The sequence below is a fragment of the Apostichopus japonicus genome, chromosome 13, assembly GCF_037975245.1.
Source record: "Apostichopus japonicus isolate 1M-3 chromosome 13, ASM3797524v1, whole genome shotgun sequence".
NCBI classification, from domain to species: Eukaryota; Metazoa; Echinodermata; class Holothuroidea; order Aspidochirotida; family Stichopodidae; genus Apostichopus; species Apostichopus japonicus.
In genome coordinates, this window is record NC_092573.1 from 7,145,057 (window position 1) to 7,157,386 (window position 12,330).

The following is a 12,330-nucleotide window of genomic DNA, read 5'->3' on the forward strand; positions in this document are numbered from 1 at the left end:
CAGCTTCCTGATTTGGAATGGGAATTGCTTCTGGGTAACGGGTAGCATAGTCCACTACGACTAAAACATAACGATTACCCTTCTTAGTTCGGGGTAAGGGCCCTGCCAGATCCATGCCAATTCTTTTAAATGGTACTTGTATAATGGGTAAGGGGTTTAATGGGGCCTTTGTCACATCCCTACGCCCTGCTGTTTTTTGGCAGTTAGCACAACTTTGGCAGTATTTTCCAACATCGCCAAAAATGCCTGGCCAATAAAAATTATTGAGGATTCGATCTCTTGTTTTCTTGCTACCTAAATGTCCTCCCATGGGAATATCATGAGCAAGTCTCAAAATAGAATCCCTATGCTTATGAGGAACTACCAACTGATGGTATTCTTGGCTACCAGTGGATTTCTTTGACTGCCACTTCCTCATTAATAAGCCATCTTTCAAATAAAAGCATACACGGTGCTTGTCAATGTCAGGATATGGTACAACCCTGTCATACAAGCTTTTGAAATTCTGTTCATTTCTTTGAAGAAGTTTTACATTTTCAGGATCATTAATTAATTTGGAACCAGAAGGGTCATTTCCATCAACTACATCCTGAATCTCATTACTTATTTCTCCCTTTTCCACATCATGAGGTTCATCAATCGGTTTACTCTTAACCCCTGTCAAGGTAACCTCCTCTATATCTGCCTTAACCTCAGATTCTAACTCTTTTTGTTTACTGCGAGTAACTACAAATACACCTAGTGGTTCGTCAAACAACTCATTTCCTAACAGGACATCTTTCTGTAGGTTCCTTGAAACACCAACATTGACCCATTTGGTCAAATACTGACACTTAAGAAAAACTCTCGCAATAGGAAAATCAATCGGTTCATTTTCTACATCAAGAAGAGTAATAGACTTACCCTTAACATAATACTTTGGGTCCACGAGTCTACAATTCACAAGTGTATGGTCACATCCTGTGTCTCGCAACATAACCACTTCTCTACCATTTATCAATCCCTCACACTCATAGCGATTAACTGCCTTATTACACAACAATGCTTGTTTCTTGTTATAACCGCTCCATTGACTGCTATTGTCCTTGTTGACTCTTTGAGGGCATTGATACGCAAGGTGAGCTGTATTACCACATACGAAACAGGCTCGGTTAGCGTTCCCCTTAACACTTGAATTAATCTTAATATCAGGTGCACTCTGTTTCACAACAGGCTGTTGGTTTGATTTTGAAGCATTTTGGTTAAATCTATATCTACTCTGAGATGGACCAATATACTTAATTCCTCTCACAGATACATACTCATCTGCAAGTTTTGTTAGTTCTGTCAATCCCTTTGGCTGTTTCTCCCTTAACCAAATACCCAACTCTTTAGGAATTTGTTCCAAAGCTTGCTCTATCAGGATTAATTCCTGGAAATCAAGGGATTCCCCGGACTTAACGCCTGCTGTATCAAGCCATCTCTCCAGAAAGCTTTTCAGCCTGACACCCCACTCTTCATATGATTCGTTATTCTCCTTTGTAGAATTCCGAAATTTCTGCCTATAGGTTTCAGCGTTAAGCTGATATCTTGCCAATATGGCACGCTTTAGTTCACTATAACTATTTAAGCTTTCTACAGGTAAAGAGGTATATGCCTCTCTAGCCTTCCCAGTTAAACGAGGCGCAATGTGACAGGCCCACGAATCCTCGTGTATGTCATGAGCAATCATGAGGTGTTCAAATGCCCTCAAATAAACATCCACATCATCCCGGTCACTAAGACGGGGTATATCTAATTTAAAGGGGGTGTCTCTTATCGGTTTCCCGCCCTCTAAAGCTGATATACGCGCATTCAGCTCTCTGCGCTGATCCTGAATTAATTTCAATAACTCTAATTGAATTAAATCACTCGGAGCTGCATTAGCACCGGCAATTTCATGAGGGCCTTTGAGCAGATCCTGCATGAAACTGTTTGGTTGGGTGGGGCCCTGATCCTCACCAACCCCTAAAGACGTGAAAGCATCCTCAAGATTCGAATCGGGTACCCCCTCATTAGCTTTCGATCTCGTAAACGGACCATTGCCGCTACCAGAATTACCTTTACTGGCCATCTTAAAATATGAAAATGAAATACAGTGTAATGACTTAATATATACTCTTAAGTCTACTGCCTAATGTCTGCCTCATACACTTAAAGGGAAGGATACTCACTCTTCCGCTTATATGATGAGCCTCTCAGTCTCAGTCTTCCAGTACACCGAGTCTGCCAGACACTTCCAATTCCACAGATTAACCCTCAGCTAGGTTGCCATCGACCACCAGCCACACCAGAAAGGAGCCTCACTCCGGTATCAAGAAAGCCAATGCTTATAAACCCTGCACAATTGTCCTCGACATCACGCTTGCCATACACCCGTACGAAGCACGCCGTCAGGACCAAACTTCCAAGGACTACCAATACTCCACGTACAACATAACGCTAGACAAATATTATTTTCTCGAACGAACATGTTCAGATGTACGAGTACGTCATAAGTATGACATAATTTGAACTCCCCTTCACCGTTGTGATCAAGTTCATAGTTCACAAAACGAAAGTCTCACAGACTGTACAACAAAAGTTAACACCAGTCATTTAAAAAAATTATGACCGTGTAATGATCGAATATTTGGTGATCTATCCATGTGTGCAGTGTGTTACCGATCTCCACTGTTCCATTATAGTAACTTGCACCAGAATTCGACGCTGAAGGTGCCGTTCGGCTTTACCAGTTACACTTAACAATAAGGTTCCTGGCTGTAAATCCCAGTTAGCTGCCACCATGTCATGATGCTCCCACCTGGAACATTGGGTTGAGAATGTTCAATTCGCACACAAAAGAAATGAAGATGAACACCAATAATAGAGTAAAAGCTACAATTCTAATTTATTGAAAATCTCTACATAATAATCTGACAAGAGTATAAGAAAATACTGCTTCTCTCCTCCCTAGCTGCAATCCACCCTCTGCTAAAGTTAATTACCCTCTCTCTCTCCTTCTCTTTTTTCCCCCAATCTCTCCTCCCCAACAGGTCTGGACTTGTTGATTCCAAAAATAAACCAAAGTAAAACAATGGTGCCCTTTGTGACCATGTGACACACCATGGTCTAAACAAGGATGATGTAATAGACCCATGTCAAAGGTCACTTGGTTGTTACTATGGGCAGTTGTTTATCCTCTGCCCACCAAGGAGAAAACTATGGATGCCTTTAAGTGATACATCCTTACAAACATATATAAACTTAGACTAATCTAGTCATGTACGGTTATTGTACCTAATACATGCATTAGTTATGAAAATCTATCATAGTTGTAAAGATCATGCCATGAACTTCTGTACTTGATACATGACTAGTTCAAGAACATGTGCACATTTATGCATACATTTTCATATAGCCATGCATGTACTTCTGTCATCAGTATACACAGAACCTAGCCACATCGTCATCCACTCAAATACTTGATATACACATAGTTCATACGGTATACACATAGAATAGTCATCCACTTGAATACTTGATATATATAGTTCATAAGTCATGAACTACAGCACTTAATACACGCATAGTTCAAATAGCCATGCATGCTATCACAAGAAACATACAAAGTTGCAAATTTGATATACACCTAAAGTTCATAATCAAGAGATTTATGTATAGCACATACATAGTTTATATTTAGTCATGATACTTCTATACACACATGTATCATTTATGAACTTATAAACACAAACTTCATACAATGCCATACATGATACAGACATAGCTCATATATCCATATACTCATGAACTTTTATCATACATATACAAAAAAACCTTTGACACAGAAATGAACTTCTATGAAAGTACATGAATTTACTACTGCACATGTACTTATAGTGACTTCAATATCAGTGTGAGAATATCATTTAATGCAAAAACAGATAATCTCATAAGTCTCTAGTTTATAATTGAAGCACAACCTGTAAATCCTCCTGGAAGTCAAAAGTTACTTGATACCACAAAGTTGATTCAACTTTGGAGTTTGTTACAAGCTAAATCATTCATAGAATACATGATTCAGGTAAGATAGTAAGTACATATGAAATTTGAGTGTTTGTATGTTGGATATCTTACACTTCTTCACAGAATTGATGGATATGGGACCCATGGAATGGTGGGATAGAATCCCAAGTTTCGTTGACTACATTTAGATGAGGTTGTGGGACCATGGAATGGTGAGAAAGAATCCCAAGTTTCATTGACCACATTTAGATGAGGGTGTGGGACCATGGGAATGGTAGGATAGAATCCCAAGCTTCATTGACTACATTTTGGATGAGGTTGTGGGACCCTGGAATGATGACTAGATAAATAAGTAGAACATTGCCTTCATTCCAAATAGTGAAAACAAGAGGAAACATTTGAAGCTTTCCAACTTAGAATGAAATTTGTCTTTGTGGCCAATTCTTGGCAATTAAATCAAATACATATTACTAACTCACTTACACTATTAACTTCACTTGACTTCAAACATCTGACCGATTGAAATTGTCTTATTTCAGATCAAACTAAACTAAAGATGCTAATTTGCATTGATGAAATATCGTTAAAGGGTTATTTAACGATTAAACATTTAGTGATAAAATACAATGATTGAAGAACAATACTGATATAATTCTTTCACTAAATTAAAATGATATTGCTACAGTAGAATAAGCAACGAACCTATATCAGCCTAGGATGTCACCATGTGTGAAGTAATTCTGAGTGTCAAGTTTGCTTTGACAGTCAGCAAGAGTAATTCAAAGCTTAGAATTGATAATTCCCTCTCCTCTTTATCTATCATAGTCAGCCTCTGGTGATTTACTTTTCCTCTAAATGTTATACTTACCGAGAAAAATCTTTCTCACATGCTCATGTTACAGGCAAAAAGCCCTCCTAAACTGGCAATTAACTTGATACATTTAAGTAATGCATTTTAAGCAACTGTGGTAAAGACAGACGTTACTCCAGTAGAAAAGTTAACACATGAAGCAGAATATGTCAGATGATAATATGGTTAATATGATGGTTAATATCACACGTTATAACTGCCAGATGGGTATCTGGATTAAAGGGAGTGAAGACTCGCACACAAAGAAACGTCTGATGCCGGTAATCTGACCTAGTTTTGAATGCGGTGTAACAGAAGTGTTAGACACCACCATCGATCCCAGAAAATACACACAGCTTGCTACAGTCGGTAATTAGACACGAGTGTACAGTCAATACAAACAGCTACGGTCAATACCCACAACACAGTGTATACATAGCAGGGATGGACATCTCAGGTCCAGATAAAAGATAACAAGGTATCACGTTTCATTACTGTCTGCATTTTGTAGTGACAAGAAGAAAACTTCACTTGCACTTAGCAACGGAAAGTGAACTTTTTCAGAGGGGGGTGAGTCTTCAATGCCTTTAAGATGTTTAATTGTAAATGGTTGTACTCAACTGATCTGTCTTCAATGTGTTACTGAATTATTCAGTAGTTGGAAGTGGACCGCAAATATTGGGCTAGTAAATATATTACTCATTCTCTTATTTATAGATGCAAAGATCATGCAAAGATAAATATGTGACTGCATTTATATACTGATATGAAACTGTTGGCTGCCTTCCTGTCTGATGTGAAATTATTAGACTGATGCAAAGATCATATGTATATGAAACTGTGAGACTGCTATTAGACTAATGCAAAGATTGTATGTAGTTGTAAATGTAACATACAACTAGAACACTTACATGGGATTGTGCTGTGTGACTATCCCCTTACTACTGTATATTGCACGAGGTCATTTGTGATTTACTGTCTATTTTGAGTTCATGGGATGACCACTTAAAACCAAACATACAAAATAATAAAATAAAGAAAGAGGTTTGTAGATGTGATTATCTTCGGGAGGTTTTTGGGGGGTACGAGGAAGGGAGAAGAGATATCAAGCCAAAGTTGGCTTATGACAACAGCATTTTACTCTGTAATTTCACAGAGTAAATAAGTAGAACATTGCCTTGATTTTATCACTACATTTTACCCCTTTTATCCTCATATGGTGAAATCTTTTAATTTAATTTAAAATGGTGAGGAAAGCAAGAAAATGGGACAGAGCTATCTAATTTTCCTCCCAAGGTATGGCTGATATAGATGATTCTCCACTGAAGGGGCCAATGGAAGAGAACAGCAAATCCCAGCTTGATGCTCAAAATTTACTGCAAAAAGATCTTTGCTGTTAATAACATGAGACCTACTGTTAGACTGAGAAAAAGTGTGGATTGTTATAAAGTTATGTTAGAATTTTGAGATTTGGATGAAATTTTGAGATTGCTGAATTTATCAAACAGAGAGCAAAAACATCTGCATCATTGAAATGTTCACTCTTCAATTATTAGTTTGATCACTTATAGAGAGGGTTCTGAAACAAAAGTCTAACAAAAAAGGGACACTCCTTTATTCCCTTGTAAACGAGGGTGATTTTACAGGTTACTGCGTGGTGGAAGTTTACCAGTTACAGGCTCATCACAGTACTCACTGATGCAATGGAAGTTAATAGTTAATTCTACAGAGAGACTTTACCACAAAGCACAAATCAGCTTTATATGAACATATGGGCCACTGTGTCTGAGTGATATTGGACATATTGTACAGAGACTACCACATAGCACAAATCAGCATCATATGAACATATGGGCCACTGTGTCTGAGTCATATTGGGACATATTGTACAGAGAAATCAGCCTTATATGAACATACGGGCCACTGTGTCTAAGTGATATTGGACATATTGTACAGAGACTACCACATAGCACAAATCAGCATCATATGAACATATGGGCCACTGTGTCTGAGTCATATTGGGACATATTGTACAGAGAAATCAGCCTTATATGAACATATGGGCCACTGTGTCTGAGTGATATTGGACATATTGTACAGAGACTACCACATAGCACAAATCAGCTTTATATGATCAGATTCGGGCCACTGACTCATATTGGACATATTGTACAGAGACTACCACATAGCACAAATCAGCATCATATGAACAGATTCGGGCCACTGTGTCTGAGTCATATTGGGACATATTGTACAGAGAAATCAGCCTTATATGAACATACAGGCCACTGTGTCTGAGTCATATTGGGACATATTGTACAGAGAGACTTTACCACATAGCAAAATCAGTCTTAAATGAACATACGGGCCACTGTGTCTGAGTCATATTGGATATATTGTACAGAGACTACCACATAGCACAAATCAGCATCATATGAACAGATTCGGGCCACTGTGTCTGAGTCATAATCGAACATGTTATGTTGTTCAGAGAGACTCTACCACATAACACACATCAGCATTAAGCCTATATGGCCGGATTTGGGCCACTGTGTCTGAGTCATATTGGGACATATTGTACAGAGAGACTATGATCACATAGAACAAATCAGCCTAATATGAACAGATTTGGGCTACAGGGACGATGACATGGGCCACTATGTCTGAGTCATATTGGGACATATTGTAAGCTTTCATTGCCAAGATGATAGGATGGTACACAAAACACTTCTCATTGGTGCAAATGTAAGAGGCCGGGGAGAGGATAAGGAAGCATATATTTAACCAATCTCCTTTCCTCTGTTGTGAAATAACCTGCAGGCTATAACATACTGAATATCAAGCCCTCGAGCCTTTATCCTATTTTAGATAGATACATGAGATGCTAAACTGATTGGGTGTAATCTAAGCAACAAAATTGTAGCAAGAATTTGAAGATTGCATGGTGTAGATATTTCATGTGAAGATAGTAGAAAGAAAGTGAGAATGATTTAAAGATCTGCTTTATTGGCTCCAATTATAGCACGCTATAGCTAGGAAAGTTTTGTAATTATGTAATCGACCTGCCATGGTCGTAAATTAACCTCAGGCTTTACAATTAGCCTGCATAGCTTCTTAACACCATCAGGAGTAAACACTTTGTTCAGGTCTACAGTGTAGTTAAACATACAGCGTTCACACAAAGACCCTCATACAAGAACAAATATGTGGCGGGCATTGCAGACTAATTAGTAAAATGAGGTCATTTTACGACCAAGGCAAGTAGATTACGTAATCTCAAGAAACTTTTCAATCATACCCTGCGAGTTGGTGTCTTTTCAGCAGACCTTTTAAGAAAGAGTTATAAAGATAAGCAACTTCAAAAATCACTTCCAAAAGTGTTTAGAAGGAGTTTCTCTCGATGATGATTGTGTTATGAACTCTAGTCACCAACACTGTACACATTTTTACAGCAGACATTCTCCACAGTGAGAATCAAAGTGAAAAAACCCCCAGCGAATTCTTCCAGTTTTGGTGTGCCTGCATTGTGTTAATTATGAAGGTATAGGTCATGGTAACCTATCACATTATCATAGTTAGGATATGAAGTAGAAATGTCAGAGAGCATCCTGATTGAAGGTCAGAGCACAACTAAACAGAATCTTCATCTCACGCTTCCTTTACCATAATTGCTTAAAATTGTCGGCATTTTTGTTGTCATCAAAACTTCGACGACAGGCTTGTTTTTGTCCAAACTGGCATTGTGAGGGATGACACAAGGTGAAAACTAATCAATTATTGGTCGAGCCACTCTTCAGGTAGAACTGGCTACTGTCTATGGAGTTGTGCAAGCTTCAGGCTGTGTTATAAACTAAGACATCAGGTGTCAGAAGGATGTGGTTTATTCCCAACAATTGCCTTTATAAACAGCTTTTATTATTTTGTAATTCGATTCTTGGGCTTGTCAAATATCGATCAGTGAAGACACCCCACCAATTACTATGCTTGCTTTCATACTGTGACTTTGACAATATTTGACATAGTCCGAAAATTCTTAAATTGATTGGAATTTAAGGTCTCACGGTCCATTCTCCTCCAGGATATGTACATTTCATATGGAAAGATGTAGAGATTATTTACCCTAAAAGGCTCAGGAAAATCCTTGGATTGGAGCTACTTATACTTATTTACCTAGTTGAGGTTGAAAGTATAGATAACAGAGGTATTCTGTCAGCTTAAACTTGGTTATATAGCTGAGGTTAATGCCATAAATTCATAGCTGACTACTTGACTTAATGACATGCACTTTTACCCCCTTCCCCCCCTCCTCCCTCCTTTCCCTCTACCACTCCTTACACTCCTTCTGACGAACGGAGACAGACACTGATTTATCAACGATATAACTAAATAATAAATTTAATACTAGGTAAAGAAGCATTTCATGATTCTTATAATAACTCTATTAAATGTATGGTATAACAAATTAGAATAACTCTATTAATGTATGGTATAACTCTATTAATGTATGGTATAACATATTCTATTTGTGTATGGTATAACATGTTAAAATAACACCATTATTGTATGGTATAACAAGTTATAATAACTCTATTTGTGTATGGTATAACAAATTAAAATAACTCTATAAATGTATGGCATAACTCTATTAATGTATGGTATAACATACTCTATTTGTGTATGGTATAACATGTTAAAATAACACCATTATTGTATGGTATAACAAGTTATACTAACTCTATTCATGTATGGTATAAACATGTTAAAATAGCACCATTAATGTATGGTATAACAAGTTATAATGACTCTATTTGTGTATGGTATAACAAATTAAAATAACTCTATTAATGTATGGTATAACTCTATTAATGTATGGTATAACATATTCTATTTGTGTATGGTATAACATGTTAAAATAACACTATTAACGTATGGTATAACAAGTTATACTAACTCTATTCATGTATGGTATAACAAGTTATAATAACTCCATTCATGTACGGTATAACGAGTTATAATAACTTTATTCATATATGGTATAACATATTATAATAACTCTATTAATGTATGGTATAACTCTATTAATGTATGGTATAACATACTCTATTTGTGTATGGTATAACATGTTAAAATAACACCATTAATGTATGGTATAACAAGTTATACTAACTCTATTCATGTATGGTATAACAAGTTATAATAACTCCATTCATGTACGGTATAACGAGTTATAATAACTTTATTCATATATGGTATAGCATATTAAAATAACTCTATTAATATATGGTATAACAAGTAATATTAACTCTATTCATATATGGTACAAACGAGTTATAATAATTCTAATCATGTATGGTATAACAAGTTATAATAACTCTATTCATGTATGGTATAACAAGTTATAATACTTCTGTTCATGTATGGTATAACAAGTTATAATAACTCTAGTCATATTTGGTATAACATGTTATAATAACTATATTAATGTCTGGTATAACATGTTATAACAACTCTATTAATGTATGGTATACAAAGTTATAATAACTCTTGTAATGTATGGTTTAACTAGTTATAATAACTCCATTTGTGTATGGTATATAACAAGTAATTGGTTTTACCTCACTGGACTGTTTAATGTTCAAGAGCGGTATCCAAGCTGTTCCTAGAAGTGTATCCCATATTAGTCCTTTGGTCCAGAGCTCAACCACAAGACCACCATCCAACTGGTCAGTTTCACTAAAGTACAAAGAAACAGAAGAAACTCTTCAGCATTCTGCACGTTACTTCAAGTAAAACATTGAACGTTTGAGTCCAAAATTCCATAATATTATGCGACATTCTTCAACTTCAAATATTACAACTGATTGCAAACTAGTATTTTGCAACTTAATTAATAGTAATAATATTCAAGGTGTTTCACCACTCTTAAAATGACTGTTAAGACATAGCTGTTGAATGAACTCAAACATATTTAGACATGCATTGCAATAAACTTATTCTGGTACATTTTGTAACATAAAGGGTCAAATATTTGAGAAGTTATGTTTAATATTCTTTAATTCCTGATATTCTTACTCCTGTAATACCACTATTAAAGCACATACAAAGTACAGCTTACTCTGCAAAGCTCTATAACCAAAACAAGGAAGTGCAGTTACCATTTATAACATGAATAGTGTCAGTTTCTATTTAATTGTACCTATATTTCTTTTCTTTTTTCTTTAAATAAATGAAACAACTCAAATGAAAAAAAAAAAACTTTTTACTCAAGGCCAAACACCAAGTCTAAAGACACGTCACTGTGAAACAGTTTACACAAAAACAGAGTGACGCGACTCTTCCCTGTGGTTACTTGCCATATAACAGAAAAAGCTGAAGGTTTATTGTTCACAGTTGACAGTAATTTTGGCTGACTGTTGACTTGCTTAAAATTCACATTAATATCATCAAACCAATAAATGCTTCATCCAAATACAATTTTTTTTTCAAGTTTAGATTCTTATCGCACCCTCTGATGATGTATTTACCACCATAAAGAGCAATAAGTCCCATACATGCATTGAATGTACGACATTTTATCAATGTTCCCCTTCTTATGATATCATGTTTATAAGCAAGATAGTCACACACATACATACAAATGCATTGATACACACACACACACGCTGACTTGATTGCAAAGGTCATCTTGCCTTGCAGTTCTAAGTTTGAGACATGTATAGACAATAAGATTGTATGCACATAAAACAGATGTTGTCGTTGTTGCTGTTGCTTAAATTTACAAAAAAACATCATGACAAATAGTTTTCATAATTTCAAAGGAAATACATTTTAAAATCTAAAATAGAAGTTGAAATATCACCAACACGAACAGTTTTATAAATTTGGGGGAAACTGTATAGTGCTATGTATCAATGCAAAAGTTTTGCCTCTGGTAACTTCCTTAATTAGAAATATCTAATATTCCAAGCAAAAAAACATCTGGAGAAGATTACAAAACATAGAAAAATAATAATAATTGATAGCTTCAAGGAAGAATAAATATTTTTGGGGTCATCCTTGAACTTGTCGTATATCACTTCTAAGTTTTCCTGGAGCTGGAGAATCTAGATGACCATATTGTCTGTATAAAGATTGATCATCGGCCAAGTTACAGCTATCACTCATCTGACTTTCAATGGCATTACCATGTAAAAAACAAAAAATACAACTTTTTCAGTAACAAACAATCTTCAATCAACATATTTTTGTTATTGACAGGGGAGGGATGAGGTGGGAGGGATAAGGTGGAAGGGATGAGGTGGTGGTGGTGGGGAGGGGGGGTAAACAGGGGGTATTGAGGATTGGTTGCATTAGTATTTAGATCAAAAAGAGCTCATCTTACAGATATGGGTGTACTAGAAGAAGAGGTGAATATAAAAAGTAAATGGAAACAAAGAAGCTTGAAGTAGGAAGAA

At 36.1% G+C, this 12,330-nt stretch overlaps 1 protein-coding gene across 10 annotated transcripts in view; it reads right to left on the reverse strand.

Annotated features, from left to right (window-relative positions):
- LOC139978211 (protein unc-13 homolog B-like) overlaps positions 1-12,330 on the reverse strand; it is a 200,825-nt gene that overhangs the window by 70,259 nt on the left and 118,236 nt on the right. For all 10 annotated transcript variants that reach the window (XM_071988155.1, XM_071988156.1, XM_071988157.1 and 7 more), the window contains one exon: positions 10,492-10,609. In XM_071988155.1, the coding sequence (XP_071844256.1) occupies positions 10,492-10,609 (118 nt within the window). The remainder of the gene's footprint in view (positions 1-10,491; positions 10,610-12,330) is intronic.